Source organism: Pelodiscus sinensis, chromosome 2 (assembly GCF_049634645.1).
Source record: "Pelodiscus sinensis isolate JC-2024 chromosome 2, ASM4963464v1, whole genome shotgun sequence".
NCBI lineage: Eukaryota > Metazoa > Chordata > Testudines > Trionychidae > Pelodiscus > Pelodiscus sinensis.
In genome coordinates, this window is record NC_134712.1 from 236,795,607 (window position 1) to 236,814,916 (window position 19,310).

A 19,310-nucleotide genomic window follows, 5' to 3' on the forward strand; every position below is an offset into this window, starting at 1 on the left:
CAGCTATGTGAATTTGTTGGGTGACGTGCACTGAATGAGACAGTGGTCCTTAGGAGCCATGAGAGGCCTGTGCATCAGCTTTTATTTCATCTGGTGAACAGTTCATTTAATTTATTTAAATTTTATTTAATAAACCCCCTGGGAAACCCACCCAAAACCTTCTGTTTCAAAATTATGCATTGCTAGGCAACAGTAAATTTAGCTTGTATGCCATTTACAAATGCAAGGATTTAAAGCAAGGACATGAGCAAGTCAGAAAAGCATATTTCACATCATTCACATAACTAAGCATGTGAAACGCTAATTCTGAAAAGCAAAGGTTTATATGTGCTTTAATGTCATAGCTTTATAGTATTCCATATGACTGTATTGTATAATCTAGCCAAGAACCCACACATACTGCCACAAAATCAAAATAAATTCTAATCTAGAGAAATAGTGATAGAGATGCAGCCGTGTTAGTCTGGTCTAGCTGAAACATCTAATAAACCATCTTGTCAGTCTTTGAAGTGCTACATAGTTGTCTTTTGTTTCAGCTAATCTAGAGAAAGGCCCCTTGTTTCGTTATTTCCTTGTGCATCCCCTTCTGTTTCTTGTTTCAGACCAGTGGCTCCTTACCTGTGGTCTGGGGACCCCTGATGGTCGGAGACAGTACTGCAGGGGCACGTGTAAAGTTTAAGGTGAGCCCGTTCACTTTTCTTTTTTCTCTTTTCTTTGCCTTTTTTTTTCTCCCCAGGAAGGGGAGGGGGGTCCCTGAAATTTTACTAGATTGGAAAAGGGGCCTGAGTGCTCGAAAAGGTTGGGAAGCACTTTTTTAGACAGTCAATTATTTGGGTACTGGGACAATCTTTTTGTTATGTATTTGTACAGTACCTAGCAAATAGGGGTCCTAGATTGTAACAGGGGTACCCCACATGCAAATGGAATGCACAAAGTAACCACCCCCAGCTTCTGCAGCACTCTTGAGGGGGCAGCATGGCCTCAGATCCGGGTTATAGGATATAAGCCCATGAGCCGGGTGTTGTGAACGTGCCATTAGTGAGGGTGCTGAGTTTCAAGAGACACTCTTTAGGCTTTAGAATTAAAGCTCCATTGTGAAGAAAGGGCTCAGGGCAGGACCGCAACGCCCAGGCCCATTGCAACTCCTTGTCACAGCCGGGGCGGGTGAGAAGCACGTTTCGCTCCCTTGGATGCCGGGGCTCGCTCCTGAGAGAAAGACAGAGGGACAGGTTTCCTCACTTCCATGGTCCTGCCTCCCTCCCAATCCTTGTTTCCTTATTGGCCAGTCGCTGCCTAATAATCGCTCGCTATTGGCTGTTCCTGTTCCTTCGACGCTCATTCTATTTGGTCTATTCTAATAGGCCTTCTCGTTCTATTTGGTCAGTGCACTGTGATTGGCTAGGGTGAGCTCCGCCCATGCCGGATGCGCGCCTGCTCCCGGTGGCGCGATCGGGCGATGCGGTGACGTGCGGGTTTGGGGCCGTTGCTATTGGCGGGAGCGGCGTAAGAGGCCATGTGGCGCGCGCTGTGCGGGCTTGTGGCGGCTGTGGGGAGCAAGACGGGCGCGCGCGCTGACACCTGCTGCTGGGGCCGGCGTTCGCTGCTGCCCGCCGCGAGCCTGCTGGGACCGGCCGAGAGCCCCGCGCGGTGAGTGTAGCGGAGGCGCCTGCCGCAGTTTTTCGGGCCGGGGGGTCGGGAGCGCCAGAAGTGGGGGGCGGGCAGGAGTGGAGTTTGTCAAGAGGATGGGGGGGGTGGATCTGGCTTCCCATAGGGTCTTGTCCCCAGCTCGCTGGGTTGGGGTTGGAAGGTGGGTGAGTGCGGGAGTGTCAAGCGACTGGGGTGTATGAGGATGGGGGGGGGGGGGGGTTGCTTGAAAGGGCTTCTTGCACATTCTAGCATGAGTCCTCCTCTGCGTCACCTGGTCCCAGCCCGCGGCCCCAGGAGTTTCTTTTCTATGAAGGCACCCAGCACAGATAGTTTGTGAGGCTGGCACTACTGCAGTGCGACCAACCGTCTCAGCAGGCATGTGAACATGTAACCAAGTAACTCTTTAAACGACAAGCTGATGCTTATGGTTAAAGGTTTCAGTTACACTCCCCTGGCTCCCAGGGAGGTGGCTTTGCTGTGGCAGGTCTGCAAAGCCATCTCCCCCGGACAGGGCCAGCTTTAGGGAGTGCGGGGCCCAATTCGAACCACTTTGGCGGGGCTCCCCCAAGCCCCCAACCAGGATTTTTTTTGTTGAGCAAAAAAAAAACCACGCACCAACACAACAAACCACAACCACACACAAATATCACATCAGAAGTAGATCTAATCAAAATATAGTTGAACATTGTCCAAAAAAATGCCATCCTTTATTATGCAAAATTTTACACAACATTAAATCAGTTGCCTTAAGTGTGGGTCAAATATTTTCAATTGCAAACTATCCAGTTTTTTCAATAAAGTTTGATTTTTAAAAATTTACCAGAAGTTGCAGTTTTCTGTTACATTGATTTACTTTTTTAATAGCAAAATTTGAGTCTTTGTTAAGAAAGTGTCAGTTCTGTGGTCAAATTCAAGGCCTTAGTGATTTCAGCACCAATGATTTCACTAGGTAATATGGTACCTCACCACCATTGCCTCCTTTGCACTGCTCTTCAACACATTGCCTGCATGTTGAGTCCAAGATCAGTCTAGACAAGATTTTATCAATGATTTTTGCTCAAGTGATCACTGAGACAAGACAAGGACTCTCAATTGATTCTAGTCAGCTCTGCCTTTAAACACTGGATGTAAAGCCTCAGATATAATTGAGGACTTCCAAATAGACTCTACACCACCAGAAATAAAACCTGTTTCCATCTTTTGTGACTTTCAGTTAGATGTGACTCACTATCCTCTGCTTAGTGTTCAAGTTATGGTAGACCCTAAACCAGGTCATATTAAGTTCAGGTCTTTTAATCATACAATATGGATAACAACATTTCATTCTCCCAGCTCCAAGTCTTAAGTGAATTTCAACCCAAAAGAGCCAAAATTGATCACCTTGACACAGCAAGTGTGTCTACTGATCTCTGTGGCAAAGTAAGTTTTCTATATAAATAAGGTCTGCTCGTGAAGCCTTTTCCTACAGTTGATTAACAGAAGGCAGTAGATAGCTCATTCAGACCACTGGCTGATAATAGTTAGTCACCCTGACCAGTCATTAATCATAGTAATGGACTCGGGACGCCCAGGTGTCCTCCCTGCCCACGTGCTGCACCGCACATGGGCAGCAGCAGGCAACAAGGAGGAGCCGTGCACAGCAGGGGACGCTCTGGGGGCGGGGTGGAAGGACACGTTGGGGGGCCAGCAGGGGGGTGGAGCAGGGCGCCGGCTCTGTAACTCACCGGCCGGCGCTTCCGGGTTCAGGGGCGCAGGGCCCCCTTAGGCACAGGGCCCGATTCGACCTAATCAGTCTAATCGGCCTAAGGCGAGCCCTGCCCCCGGAACTGGGCAGGCAAGGGCTAAACTATGGGAAGGAGACACTGTTGCTGCAACAAAACATCCTCCCTGTGCTGGCAGGGGGCCTTGCTCCTAGGGAGGCTATACTACAGACCCTGCAGCGAATGCAGAGCCCGCAGTGCAGGTAACTGTGTAACCGCTGAGATTTTCAGTGATTGCACAGTTACCCTACTACACAATTTTTAACATCCCTACTTCTCACAAAGAATTCGGATCATCTCTCTGAAGGGTTGTCTCCATCATCTTAAACGAGAGACCTGTTTCTCGCTATTCCTGGCAAAGAAAAATACTACTTTGATGTGTTTGATGGTACTTGTCATCACTGTTTCCATTCTGTAGTGTGGCTTTGTCACAAAGCAAAAATAAAATACAGTCTTGGAAAACAGAAACAAAGGGTGTAGGAGCTTTAGGGGTAGACAAATTGCCTCTAACTTGAATTTTTTTTTTAAGTATAAATTGATTTGTATCTCTAGTGAAGTCTCTGTATAAACCTCTCAAATTTTAAGCAAATCTTGCAGCACTTTAAGCATACGCAGTAAAACAAGGTGAAAAAGCTATTTCTTTATAAAATAGTTTAGAATCCGTTTCCCTACATTACAGTTACTGAGCATTATGCACCTCTGACTACTCCTGCTCTCTTGTTCTTGTTATACTGTGATAAGACATCTCTCAACTGTCTGAGCTCCATCTTCAGCGTGAGCCTAGTCATGTACACCTGAAAGTTTTGCACCTTCATAGATCACCCAGTGTTGTGAAGGCTGTTTTGTTTTGTTTGTTTTTTTAAATCCAGATCCTGCGATTTGGTTCCCTCTGGGGCAATGATAATGGTAAATCAGTGAACAAATAACCTCCTTAAAACAAGCATTTCAGGAAAAAAAGCCTTAAAAATAAACAGATTGTACATATTTAACTTAGGAGGTTTTTAAGAGATAGAGATCCTGGTACATCTGTGATTTCCTATAGGCTCTTGAACCAAGATTCTGTCTCAGTTTTTCTTCCTCGCTGAGCTTACTGATGGCTCCATAAGCAGTCTGGCAACTCCACCCTCCTTTGTCAGTTTTTAGCTGTTGGGGTTCTTTGATCTGGTAATCCCTAGCTTTGACAAAACAATCTTTGCAATTTGTTGAAGAGTGGGTCCTTGCAGCTAACACTGTCCCATTGTTTTTCAGTGCCCTTGTGTGTTCTTATCAGAGTCAACACCTGTATTCCCTTTACATACAAATATAGAACCTGGTGTGGACAAACTGATCTGTAACATGTGGTGCAGGACTTCCTCTATCTGGTCACGTGTCCAGCCTCCTTTGAGGGCTAATATCATTTTTTTTCAGAGAAGAGTCGCAACAATCCATAAGCATCTATTTATACATGCTTATCATTCTCTAAACAAAATAACAAATGTAACTTTTGTTTTTTAAAAAAAACACACACACACCACTTGTATTAAAGGCCTATGGCAGCAATTTCTGAAGGCTAAATATATTAGGTGTGAAATAATCTCTCTGGTTCTAAATTTGCTGGATCTCTGTCTCATCAAATGACTGTCTCTTTTGATCACTGTTTCAGTAGAAAGAGAAGTACCACAGCTATGCCTGAAGTAAATACAGATAATCTTGATGAGCAGCAGGTGCAGCTTTTGGCAGAAATGTGTATCCTTATTGATGAAAATGATAACAAGATAGGAGCAGATACCAAGAAAAACTGCCATCTGAATGAAAACATTGATAAAGGTACAGTTAAAATGATAAGAAATCATGCTAACAGTTTTGTGCATTGTGTTAATCTGATATATTATATAGCTATAAATGTGGCGTCATGATCATGAGAAATGGCCAACAGCCTAGGGACTAAAAAGTTAACTATGTCCCTTACCTAAGCCAGGTAGAGTCAGCAAATAGGAATGTAGGTAGGAATTTCAAACTGGGACAAAGGAATTTTCCCTATTTTGTCCCTGGGGTAGTTTTCTCTCCAGCTACTGAGGGAGATAGATGTGTGTCTCTCTCCAAGAAAAGATTCTTCACTAAATGTAAGTAGGGTAAAGTTTAGATAAATCCATTTAGTTTTATTGTTTTATGGTTTGGGAATGGGAGTCTGGTGTGTGCATTTAGAAATGAGTTTTGCTCTCTTTTGTAATTAAGTCTTGGCCCATGATTGGGGTTTCCCCCATGAGTATATTAAATTGTGACTTTTCCATCTAGTCACTATGCTTGCAACAGGAATATAGTGGTGATAATAAAAGTTCTTTCTCTTTTCTTTTTATTAACCTGGTATTGGTTAATTTTTGTGTCCTGGTTTTTACTTTACGGGTGAGATTTCCCAAGTGATCTCTCCCCTGATTTTTCTTATCATTACTTGGGTGGTGGCAGTGGATTTTTTTATCTCCAAAATCTAGAGGTTTAAGATTTTCGGGGGAAGCTTTAAACCAAAGCCTGGAAAGATAAGGTTTTGGGATACTTTTGTGGGCCCCCCCCCACTTCTGCATTTATCGTGCCAGAGTGGAGAAAAAGCCTTGACACCTTGCATTGAAGCATTTACCATCAAATGCTACAATATGAATGACAAACAATTGTAGGCAATAAGCAAGGGAGACTAAAGATAATAGTATTAGTTACCCAGGGTTATGAACATTAGTGAAGTGCTCTTGACTTAAATACTTGATTAGATACTTGACTCGTTTAAATTTTTGGATATGTTATAAAAAGACTTAATAGTCATTTTAATTTTAGCGGGGGGTTTTTCAAATGGCACAATATAACCATGGAGGGGAATTAAAATATGTTTCCCTCTTTTATGCTAGGTTTAGTCTTTTGGAAACATGAGTCTGTATACTTCTAGTTACAAAAGAATCAGTGGTGTTTCCTGGAATGGTTTTCAGATTGCTCTTGTATACTCACAATAACAAGTAAGGAGCTTATTCTGCAGAAGGAGAGACAGCTAATATTATAGAGGAAGTTCTACTTTTAAATTCTCCTCCTCCTTCAGTGCCCATTATTGTGAGAGTTGGTTGCCTTCCAAAGTTAAATTTGGGATTTTAGCAATCTGTTCCACATTATCTCTTTCTAAATCTCAGTTAGAGACTAAACCCCACTAGTGACTTGCCTAAACATGCTTTAGGTAAACTTGCTTAAACATTGAACTGAACTGCAACAAGATACTGGAAGCAGATACTTAGAGATTTGTGCATGTTTGGGAATAGGAAAAGCTGACATTTAACATGTCAAAATACAAAATTGAAAGTTTATTTTTTCCCACCTCTTACTTAAGAGAATTTCTGGTACACATGATTGAAGGGGGAAAATCCTTTCAAAGATCAGTCTATTCTAGTTCTGTAACCTTGGCTATTATACTTGCAGGGTTTTTTTACTCCTTTATTTCAGAAACTAATACTCATGTTCTTTTGTATGTTTTAGGATTATTGCACCGAGCTTTCAGCGTTTTTTTATTCAATACAGAAGATAAATTGCTATTGCAGCAGAGATCAGATGCTAAAATTACTTTTCCAGGTTAGTAAGTAAACATTTCATTCTAGGAATACAATCATAGCTTTTTGCCTTGTTTCATTTCCCGCCATCACTTCCTCTGCAGATTTGAAGATCAGTTTCCTTGGGGAAAGGAGTCAATTAGTGCTGGGCATGTGCTTTTCCAGGGGATGAAGCCAATGTAAATGAACATCTACTTATTGCAATAGAGAATAATTAAAGCATGGATTAAAGACTTTTTGGGAGATGTTGTCCTAGAACGTGCAAACATGCCTGTGCAAGTAATAGTGTAACACGTTTTTAAATAGAGAAGAGTAGAAAACAAAGTGGGAAAGCCATGCCACTTCCTGTGCAAATGAAATTTGATCCTCTAGATTCCACTGTTTAGAGTGCTTACCTCAGCCAGACTGCCAAACAGAATGGACTCACCGGACTGGTGGTATGTACTATAATTAGATTTCACCAGCCCCGTAACAAAAGTGAACTCTTTAATCATTGTTACCATGGAGTCACAGTCCCCTTTAGAGTCTCCAATCTATCTTGCCACCCAGCAAAGCTGGACTTACTGATAAATGGTCACATACACCAAAATATTCAGGTTACTCCCCATTCTAAGAAATCAGTCACTTTTCCCAGAAAAATTGGTGGTCTAGTCTCATTCCAAAGACAGTACCTGAAGGCAGTTTAGTAACAAATTAACTAAAGATTTGTTAGTTAAGAAAGAAATAAGTATTATTGACAGGTTAAAGCAGGGCTATTCAACATGCAGCCGGTGAGCCGCATGCAGCCCGCGGCCCCTTTGCATGAGGCCCGTGGCGCCTTCAGCTGCTTCCCGGGCTGCCTGCCTTCCTCATCCCTGGGGTTCCAGCAGCAGTACTGAGCTGTGAGCCGAGCCACGTGGCTTTGAAACAAGCCGTCTTTGCAGGAGCTGCCAGCCAGCCAGCGGGGGACGGGGGCAGCAAGAGGGGACAGCAGAGCACGCCTGCCACATCTGGAGCACCTCCCCACAAGCGGAGCTGCACGGTGTAGTTCTGACACAGGCCGTGTCAGTGTGTGCACGGGACCTGCTGCATCTGCCATAGCGGCAACACCTCCCAAGCTAGGCCACGTCAGTTTGTGTGCCGGACCTGCCAGGGGCGGCAAAAGGCACTGAGGGTGTCAGGCAGCGAGGCGTGTGGCAAGGCAGTGGCACAGCTGGGCAGCGAGAGACATGGCAAGGCGGCGGCAGAGCCAAGCAGCTAAGCTGGGGGGTGAGAGGTCTGCGCTGGGGCTTGGGTAGGGTTAGCACACGTCCATTTTTTCCTGGACATGTCCTTGTTTTCATGTTAAATCGTCATCCAGACAGGTTTTTTAAAAGGAAAAAAATGTCTGGGATTTTTTTTGCACTGCAAAGGGGATCGGGGAGAGGGCAGCACTATATGCCTTCAATGGAACGTTTGGAGCCGTGCGCCTGACCCATTCACAGCTGTACGGGCCCCAGCACCGGGAGGGAAAAGCGCATGGCTCCAGTGAGATTCATGGCATTACCCTCCACCCCATTAGATTTATGTCCCCGGCTCTGTGGGAGGGATAGGGCATTGAGTTAGAGCAGGGAGACTGGGGGGTGTCTGGCTCGGGAGGAGGGGAGGGGCATTGGGTTGAGCTGGAGGGTCCCTGGCTCTGGGGAAGGGTTTGGTGCATTGGGTTAGAGTAGGAGAGTCTGGGGGTACCTGGCTCGGGGGGAAGAGAGGGGCATTGGGTTGGAGCAGGAGGGCTGGAGGGTATCTGGTTCTGATGGAGGGCAGAGGCAGTGGGTTAGAGCAGAGAACTGGGCGTTAAAACTTCTGACTTCTTTCCTGTAGGTGGGCAGTGGGTCTGTTGGGTAGATTTGGGGGTTCCAGTCTCTGCTCTGTGAGGACAGTGGAAACTGGGGCTTGGTGGGGCAGGTGGGGAAAGGAAGAGATTCTGGGAAGCAGGATTCCCGAGTTCCTTTTCTAGTCATGCCACTTCTCCAGTTGGTGCCTTTAACTTTGCATTGATTGTACTTTTTGTTCGATTTGTTAAAATTGTGAAGCCAAAACAAAAAAGTAGTCAAGATAATGGTCTTCTGTTGATATGCATTTTAGTAATTAAACTGCTGAAATGTCATTGCTCATAAAGTGCTGTCATGGGTGGAAATCCGGTAAATACTGCCTTTTATTAATATCAACAGAACTGACTTAAATGGGGCCTGCGTGTTGTGTAGTCTTGCCTTAATTTTTGTATTCATGCCCGTCAGTATGAAAGAAACTATTTGCATATTTTTGCATAAATATTTACATATAAGTGCAACCACACTTAAGTTGCAGCCGTCGGCATATGCTCTGGGTATCATTGTAGCCTCCAAAGTTGAGTAGGCCGGGGTTAAAGCATGCAAACGTAGTTTACGCGCGCACACACACACACACACACACACGAGTTGCAATCTAAATCTTAAGTGTGACAGCTTTAGTGATCAGTTAATTCAAAGTATCTTTCAGGGTGGACCGTGCCCAGTTTGAACTCTCAGGGCCAGAAATACCAAATAGTGAAGGGATGGAAAAATTTCCTATGTCTTGGTTTTATTTCCTTCATTCAGCCTCTAGGTCCATAGCATAAGCCTCCTTGCCAGTAGAATTTGCAAGGTGTGCTATGGCCCTTCACCAGTCCTTTGTATTTCAATGTTCCTTGATAGGCTATTTGATTGTGATAGTTCTTCTGGGTGGGCAGGAAGAGATTCTCTTCCCACCTGTGTTCAAGTTCAGAACAAATATTTTTCCAAGTTAATAAAGCAAAATGTATCTTTATTGCATGAAATACAAATATTACATTCTACAGTATGTTAGTTGGTGCATGCATTAATTTTATTTGTAAGTCGGGGTATTCAATAGACTGACCGCAAACGAAATCCACACCACAAGATGCTTTTGAATGGGTCACAGAATGTTTGTTTATTACTATGCAGTGAAAAAGGTTTTGAAGTCTGGACCTTGGTCAGGAAATTTGGATCTTGACAAAAAGCAGACTAAATCTATTTTTTAAAACAAATACTGGTGTGTGTGTGTGTGTGTGTGTGTGTGTGTGTGTGTGTGTGTGTGTGTGTGTGTGTGTGGTTTTTTTTTTAAAGCAAGACTCAAAAGTGTAATGATCTGGTCTCTCTGAGTTTGTTGGTTCTTAGCTAATGCCTGTAGACTTGCCAAGAGCTGGTGTAACTACCACCAGGACCTCTGGAGCTTAATATAGGAGCCACTACAGCTTGAGCTATAATGCCAGCTGGCTCTCAGCTTAGGCTGTAGATGTCCCTTGTTCTTATCTAGCACTGTAAGTGGTCTATGAGCCACCATATAGGACAGTGATCAACACTAGGTGTGTGGGTTACACTGGCACAAGAACTGTCAGTGTCACAGCCACCTTGCAATCTCCTTTTTGTCTTTACATGTTTTGATTTTTGTCACCCTCTGGTTTGCTACTGATGTCAAAACAGTAGGCTGAGGAAGTGGGCTGTGCCCACGAAAGCTCATGATCCCATCTACATGTTTTGTTAGTCTTTAAAGTGCTACCAGACTATTTGTTGTTTTTTAAGTTTGAAAATGTCTAAATCTTGTCTGCTCCAAAAAACTTTTGTATTAAAAGAGACTGCTGCTTTAGTCAAAGCACTCAGGCATGTCCTTTAAATTCCATTCAGGTCAGTGGGATTTAAGCATGTCTCTAAATGTTTTCTACATGGGTTTTAACAGTTATTTAGACTGGTTTGATCAAACCATTGTAGAGTGCAATGTGCATAGCTTTTTCCAATAAAGCCCCGTAATATAGACCTAACCCCTGAGTGTTTGTATAGGGAAGTCCTAAATAAGCAAGCAGCTTATTACTCGCTTGTCCTGCAGCTTCAAAACTGATCCACATAATCTGCTGGAAAATATATTTTGGATTCTGTTTATCAAACTTTCAAAACACTCCAAGTAATATCTACAGGATAAACAATACAGTGTGTTTCGCCTGCTGATCTTAAAATGCAAGATGAGATCCTTTTTGTAGCAGGGGGCGGGAAGGAAAGGAAAGCATTTGTAATGCAGGGTAATACTGCAGCACAAATAAGACACTATAATGCCACAAGTTAAAATTAACTTTAGAAATATTTGAAATGGGGAAATCTGTCTGTCAAATAGAAACAAAGTAGGAATAGGTTCAAACTTTGAGATGGAGATATGCAGACATCTTTTAAAAAAACATGCTGACTGGTACTGCAGCTGTTGTGTATATACTGGCTTTCTGCAATGTATTTTACTGTGCTGAACACTTACTACACACGAACCTTTTACAGATTGTTTTACCAACACTTGTTGCAGTCATCCACTAAGCACCCCATTAGAACTGGAAGAAAATAATGCCCAGGGTGTTCGGCGAGCAGCACAGAGGCGATTAAAAGCAGAGTTAGGAATTCCCTTGGAACAGGTAATAGTGGATTTTGCTACTGTTTTATCTTAAGAAAAATTATTGAATAATAAGCAAACTTTTGAATCTGGCACAAACTGACTACCAGATGGGATTTTAAGCAAAAGCTTACACTGAAGAGAAATTAGACTTATTAACTTTGGAGATCCACTTGCTTAGGAATGTGTGTGAATATTGTTGAGTCATTTGGCACAGGTGTGTTGCAGATTCTACATGTCTTCTCTAACTTCTTCTAAACATAAATACAAGGCAAAGAGCAAATAACATGGTGCAGAGTAAGACTTCATCATTTCAGTTTTAATTCTCTAATGTTTACCAACATGGGAAACGACACTATAATCACCAGCTTTAAAAAGTGACCCCAAAATATTTCAATTATGGTAAAACTACAAATTTTAGATGTGTAGGCAATGATGTGTAGGGCTTCTGTACCCAGTTACTTATCAAAGTTCAAAGGAGTAATAAGTAGGATACCTGACTGAGTCCCCTTGTAGTATTGGATTTATAATTACTTCACTATTTAAAATGTTTGTTTCCATTAAGAAACCCAAAATGCATATGCTATTAAGTTAACAGTGAAACCTATTCTAAAAGGACAAAAACTTTAAAAAAAACCTTTTTTTCCTCTAATTTTTATTTGTGTTTTAGAAATAAGCTTCAAAGTGGTTTGTTTGTTTTTTTGTTGGTTTGGTGTGTGCGGTGTGTTTTTGTTTGTTTGTTTGTCCCAGAAACAGTAGGAGTGGTGGGTTGTTTTTGTTTTAACAGTGTCTTTTCTGAAAGGTGATTCATATCTTGACCACATCTCCCTATCTCTTACTGCTGCTTAATTAAGGATTTTGGTTGTAGGTAACTCCTGAAGAAATCTTCTATCTTACACGAATTCACTACAAGGCCCGCTCTGATGGGATCTGGGGAGAACATGAAATTGATTACATCTTGTTTGTGCAGAAGAATGTAACACTGACTCCTGATCCTAATGAGATCAAAAGCTACTGTTATGTGACACAGGAAGAACTAAAACAACTCATGGAAAAAGCATCAAAAAATGAAATCAAGATTACTCCATGGTTTAAATTAATTGCAGAGACTTTTCTTTTTAAATGGTGGGATAACCTGCATAATCTAAATAGCTTTGTGGATCATGAAAAAATACATAGAATGTAAAATACTAAGTGAACATAGGGGTGAGGAGTAATGGTGGAATGCTGTCTTAATAGCAATAAGGTAACTTTTAATCCTTAAGGTTGTGAATACTGACAAGAATGGTACACTGACAACACCTGCTGTAGGAATTTCTGTACCCATGCATAGTGATTGTGCAGCGGGGGCTGGGATTTGTTTTTGGGTTTGTTGTTTTTTCAGTTAACTTACCGTTCAATACCGTTCTATTACCCAAGCGTAGAATAAAATTTCAGGTAGTCACCAAGCCTGACTTTACAAATAGAAGTTGGTATAGTATGAACTTGTTTGGAGCTTAATAAATATTAAGATAGAAATAGTATGTAGAAAAGGAATTGTACACCTCTGAATACACTTAATGAGATTAGTAGCAGACATGAATTTTGTTCAAGGAGATGGACACAAATAGGCAATAGCAAAGTAAGTTTTCCTGCATTGCCTAGGAGTGATTCTCTCCAATACATGGAGGATAATCCAGTCTAACACAATTTTGTTCATTCTCTGTAGTGACTGTAGATAAGTGCCGCTTCTCACGTCAACACCCATCCATCGGAAATTAATCTGAGACTACTACTTCTGAATTCAGTTCAGGGAAGCTTCTGGCAGTTTGGTTATTTAAAGGAATTTTGTCATTGATATTTAAACCTGTGTCCTTGAACTGGTATAAACCAGCATCTCTCTATCCTATAGTGGAATGGCTTGTTGACTTTTTTTTTGTTGCTTCCAGATCATTTTCATTAAGGGAAAAAACTGATTTGCTAAGTGTAAAAGCTATCAAATGCATAATGTAAACAAATTCAGCTATGCAGCTATTTCATTTAGTAATATTTAGAAGTTATAATAAATTAAAAGTATAATGTTCCCTTTTAAAAAAGTTCTAAACTCATAGGTAATTTATATGAAAATCATCTGGAGTGACTGGGTCCTGGGTTTTTGTAGAGGTTTGAAGTAGAATACTAATAGCACTGAAGACTTCCACTGGGTTTAAAAACTTAATGTTTTATTGATTTATAAAACAAAGTAGAATTTCAAGTGGGATGTTTTCATACAAGGTAACCACAACTAAAATGGAAATCTGTTCTTGACTTAAAAAAAAAAGTCAGTGAACAAGGCTGTTAACTAATCTTTAAAAAGACATTTAAGATTACCAACAGAAGTGCTACGTAACACAGTGGGCATGAGGGATGTTACACACATTTTAAGTAACCGCATAACTGCAGAAATTTTTAGCAGTTAAGAGTTACATATGGGTTGGCAGTTGACTCCCTACATGCCCGTTGACTCCTGCCTACCGCCCCATGCTGCCGTTTCACAGTAGGAAACGGAGACAATAGCGTGGTGCAGGAGCTGGTGTGTACTGGCAGCCAGCTTTCAAGTCAGATCTCTGCACATAGTGGGGTACCTGTATGTAACAGTGCAAGTTACCTGAAGAGCCCAGGCTGATTGGTTAACCATTTAAAGTTACACTTTCACATGCCTAGTGGTTATCTGAAATTCTCTAGCTACATACTCAACTGGGAGGAGTTAAAAAAAAAAAAGTGAGAACCTGAGTAATTCACTACATTTCTTGAATTTAAATGCACTTAATTATTGATGGTATGATGGGAGTGTTGTAGAGTGGAAGAAAATAAAATTAGGTTGAGGGATCTCTATTAGAATCAGAAAGTAAGGAAAGCACGATTACCTTTTTCTTGAAAGGTTTAAAGGTAACATGACCTTGTGACCGACACCTTTTGCCTTAGTTTCAATGGAGCAGCCTTGAAGAAAGTGTAAAGTGTGGGTTCCCAAACTGGGGGTGTGTGAGGAAATTCCAGGGGGGGTGCAAGGCAACCTAACCACCCCGTCCCCCCAAGTTTTGCTGCTATTTTTGTTTAGGCCCTGGTCAGTTCCTTTCTCTGTTGCTCAGGTTTTGCTGCTATGGTGGGGGGAAGGGAAGCTGAGGGTTTCTCAAATCAAAAAGGGGTGTGATGCCGAAAAGTTTGGGAACCACTGTAAAAGATTAAGTTGCTTCATTTCTAGAATTTCTGACAAAAATAAATATTGTCCTTTTAGATGAACCTTGAGTGGTTTTTATTTTGGATCAAGCGCCAGCATTGACCCTGCCCCTCCTAGTTTTGGTCTATCGTTTTTCTAGTTCTGGAGTTTTTTCTCCACTTAAGCTTACAAACTGGTCACCGAAATGGAACTACCATCCCCCTGAGCCTGCAACATTCAGCCTCACATTTTGTATAAGCATATCATAGAGGAATATCAAAATACTTCTGATGTGAATTCTTGAGCAGTTCAAAGGACAGCTGTTTTGGCTGATGCTCTACCATTAACAGAACCTGTTCTGTTCAAAGTTGGAAACTATATGACCAAATAGTAAAACCAAATACTGTATTTAAAGGCAAGTTTTCCAACCAAGTACATGTTTTGGTAAAGATGTATATATTAAGTGTGTGACCTGAAACACTGTTTATGCAGGAACTGATTTTTGAAACCAAAACTAGAAGACAAGTTTTTTTGTTCACTGTGATCTGAATTGAGAACTGAAGTGTAAGGGATCCAAAGGCAGTGGGAACTGAATGCTAGTTTCTGCCTCCTGTAGAATCCATTCTGCTTCAATAGAGTCAGTGTAGATGTAGGAAGGTAAGAAACTGTCACAAGTTATCCCTGTGTCTTTCCTCTTCCACATGAAGTAAAACTTCACTCTAGGATAAAAGTGATAGTTTACTTAACTGCACATTGCATTACACAATATGAAGGTTTGCCAAAGCACTGGCATGAAAACAGAATCCCAAGAGCATTAATCATAACATAGGTCAGGGCTTTTGTTACAAACACAGCTTAACCATTTCTTAAAAGTAAAATTCAATTTACAATAACCTGCATTTTTAGAGAAAACACTTAAGTGTGGTATTAACACAACTGCCTAAAAAAATCTATTGCTTTTCAAAAATAGAGGGAATTCCTTTATATATCAGGCAAAACCTCACAAAAATTAAAAAGGGAAACAGTACAATTACAACCAGTGCTTCACTACTGTATTCTCCGTGAAAGCTAGTCATATTCTTACACATCAAAACAGGAACTGGAGTAGTAGTGTAGAGGACATCTGCTAAAATCATATTTCTGTTCTCCCAGAGACATATTTCAGTGAACACCCCATTAAAGCAAATGTTGCACTAAAACTGCGGGCAATAATTTTTGATGAGGGGGCCACACTTAAGTGGTGAAGGTCAAAACTCTTCCATATTGGAGATGAGGAATCTGGGATGGAGGTTGGGTGGAGAAGGGAGCTTGGGGTAGGGGACTGCAGAACAAGAGGGGGTGGTGCAGTTTGGGAGAAGGGGAGGAGGAGGCTGAGGTGCAGGAGCTCAGGGATGATACGGGGTCTGGGAGGGAGTTCTGCCCTGGGGCAGGAGTGTAGGAGGGTTTGGGTTGTGACCTAGGGCATGAAGTTGGACACCAAGTGCAGGCTCTGAACAGGAGGGGCTCACCTAGATGGCTGCTGCCCAGCAGGACCCTCCTGCAGGTGTAGCTTGTGTCTCATGCCACTCAAAGCAGCTGGCTGCTGGACCCATGTGTTTCTGTGCTGTGCTCTCATAAGAGGGCTCTGTGCCACCCTCACCTCCAGAATAATCCTCACAACTCCCATAGGCTGGACACTGGGAGATGCCTGGGACATGATAGTGGTGCAGGTAGCAGGCTGAGTCCACCCCCACTGAGGCATATGGTGCAGAAATGAACATAGGCCCAGCAGAGGATAGCTTTGAGTGGCATGAAGCACACAGCAGGTAGGGAGCCTGCCCAAGGGTCCTGCTGGGCTGCAGGACACTGGCAGCCCAGTACATTGTGGGAGGCCAAATCTGGCCTGCAGCCCATATTTTGTGCATCCCTGCATTAGCTGCTTTTGAAGATTTTACACAAAGTCTGATTATCAGAATGAAAAAGATGGGGCTGCCCATGGAGTAAAAACTGACTATTAAAACAGTGCAATAATGGAAAGTGCATGTTGCTTATAAGATTCATTAAAATTAAGAGATTAAAAAGAATTCTTATCTCCATTCAAATGAAGGGAGAAAAGGCACTATCAACTACTTAAAGACAAGATTATCTCTTTAGCTCACAAATAGCAGACATAGCAATTGGGAGAGTACATCTTGCCTGGAACAAATACTAAAAGCCAAAGACCAAAGTTTTATTATGTGGAAACAATTTTGGCCAGAGTGTAAAAGGCAAAGTTCTAATCTCTTCTTTATAAACATTATGCTCTTGCGTATTTTAAATTAAAACTAGCACATTTACCCAGAGTTGCTCAGGTCCTTGTGGAGGGGTTATGGGCAGAAGGCTGAGGGGATGTGGGAGGCAGGACTGGGAAGTGACAAGGGGCTCTGGGCAATGGATTACTGGGGTCAGTAGGTGAAGCCTCCTGACCCTCTGATTTGTATCAGAGATATTGGCTCTTCCCCTTCTTGTCACTGTCAGATCAAGAACAAAGTGCACAACTCGCCTGCCATCTGCACTCTCCAACCAGAGTGAGGAAGGCAGCAAACTGCACTTTCCCCTTGCTCCTTGATGAAAGGCAACAACCAGCAATGTCCCCATAAGAATGAGGGAGAAGAGAGCTTCTGCACTCCCCCCCCCCCCCCCCCCCGCTTAAGGCCAACTTGGAGGCAAGAGGCTCAGGGCAGGGGCTATCTTGGATGCCCCAGCCAGCCCCTTTCACCTGCTTGGTGAGTCTATCTCTTTTCTGAATGGCTTTTTGAGAAGCAATCCCATGCCCAGCACCACCAAACCCTTATGCTGTTTTAAATTATGATATGAGGAAACTTTACTGAATTTGAAGGTCCCAGCTCTTCCCATTTAGGAGTCCTTGAAAGACACAAACAGACAAACCCTCTCAAATATAGAACAGATTTTTCAAATATTTAATAGATTAATATAATTATTATGCCCAAATATTTCCTTATACTAGTGCTGGAGTTTTAACATCCACTTTACACTCTACATAATGAAGCTGTTCTGTGGGTGTGTGAGGAGAGGTGTTGATGGTCAGACAGAGAGCCATTATCATTCAGTCCTTCAGACCATCAACAGTTCTCCCAGAGCTAGAAAATATATTTGCCATTTTATTTTAGGATTGTACACAGTTAGCACTGTTCTCCTTGATAGTTTGCAAAGTCTAAGCATAAGCTCCCCAGCATTAAGTCTTTTTATTTTGTAGTAACAGAGGTAAAACAAACTATTAAAAGTACCTGATTTAAAAAAAGAGAAACACTTCTCCAATTGTAAATTACAGGCAGTCCCCAGGTTACGTACAAGATACGGACTGTAGGCTTGTTCTTAAGTTGAATTTGTATGTAAGTCAGAACTGGTACATATTTTGGGGGGAGGGATGGGGAGCTGGAGTTAGGTGGAAAAGACCCTGATTCTCATACAACTTCCTTATTCTAAGAAAAACACATACTGTTTTGATATGAAGGTTTTTTTGGTTGATATTTTAATTAAAAATTGATCATAAGTTTCAGTGTTTCGTGCTATATCCAAATCTTCCTTTTGGGGTACCTGAAAGATCCCAGTTATTCATTTAATAGTCAGAATCTTTGTTTTTTATAACTAAAAAGTTTATTCAATGCATATTACTGTTCCAAATAGAATTTGCTATAGATGGTTCAGTGAAATGGGTATTAAGTGTAATCAATAGTCATTGGAGAGCACAGTGAAATATTGATACAATCAAAGCTGTTGTTGTATTCTGCTGAGCAGAAAATGGAAATCCCTTCCTGTGAAGTGTGTGTGTGAATTTATCCACAGGATTAATTTTAAAGAAAAATTCTGTGTTGGGAACAGGAGTTTAGCCACAAGTGGGTCCTCATTGTCCACTCACCCATTTTGCAACCAGACCCATCCCCTTGGGGCTTACCCTGCTCCGCTCCAGCCAGGGTGTGGGGTTGGGGCTCATCACCTCTTCCCTTCTGTCCTGCTCCTCCCCATTCTTGCCCACCCACACCACTGGGTAATTTTTCAGCTTCACCGCTGCCAGGCTGGAAGGGACTTGTTAATTTCACGTGACGCTAACAAGATACTTGCAGCTCTAGTGCTGAAGAGGGAAAGAGCTGTTGCTCCCAGGGTGGGGACTGTAACACAATGGGTCTCACTGCCTGCTGATCCCTAGGAAATTAATTTTTCCGCTCTGGAGTGCCCCCTTTTGGCTGGTGTCTTATTCCCCCCAGCAGACCCGCGTCCTCCGCAGCGAGAAAAGCCGCTCCGCGTCTCCCTGGTCTGCTGGGGGGGGGGGGGGGGGCGCTAGCTCCACAGCTCCCTGGTCTGCTGGGGGGAAGCACCCCCCGTGCCGCCAGAGGCGGCGACAGTAGGGGAGGCACACACCCCCCCCGTTTGTAACTAGGGATCCGACGTAAGTCGGATTGATGTAACCCGGGGACTGCCTGGAAATTAAATTAAATTAAATGCACTAACAGTGAATGAAACAAGCAGCTTTTGAGCTGAGAACAAAGGTAACAGATCCTATTGATTTATTAAAGCACAAATATTGCCTATTTTTTGTTTATAAACAAGCCATGTGCAATTAGGTACAGAGATAAGCAAATGTTGTAGCCAAGATTATAGAAAAAGTAAATGCTCTATAGCACTGGATTTTTTTAATGTAAACTATTAAAACTCCAACTTTGCATGCGCTGAAAACACTGTGTGCATGACACAATGCTAATTATTACT

At 42.4% G+C, this 19,310-nt stretch overlaps 1 protein-coding gene across 2 annotated transcripts; it reads left to right on the forward strand.

The window, feature by feature from the left end:
• Window positions 1-1,429: 1,429 nt before the first annotated feature.
• Window positions 1,430-14,647, forward strand: LOC102458644 (isopentenyl-diphosphate Delta-isomerase 1). 2 transcript variants are annotated; one of them, XM_075922715.1, is made up of 5 exons: window positions 1,430-1,647; window positions 5,053-5,213; window positions 6,894-6,986; window positions 11,281-11,411; window positions 12,258-14,647. In XM_075922715.1, exons 1-5 carry the CDS (start codon window positions 1,514-1,516, stop codon window positions 12,573-12,575), a joined length of 837 nt encoding a protein of 278 aa, XP_075778830.1. In that variant the 5' UTR covers window positions 1,430-1,513; the 3' UTR covers window positions 12,576-14,647. The 2 variants fall into 2 exon arrangements, with proteins under 2 accessions (XP_075778830.1, XP_075778829.1); XM_075922714.1 differs by having other exon boundaries at window positions 1,431-1,647; window positions 5,050-5,213.
• Window positions 14,648-19,310: the final 4,663 nt, after the last annotated feature.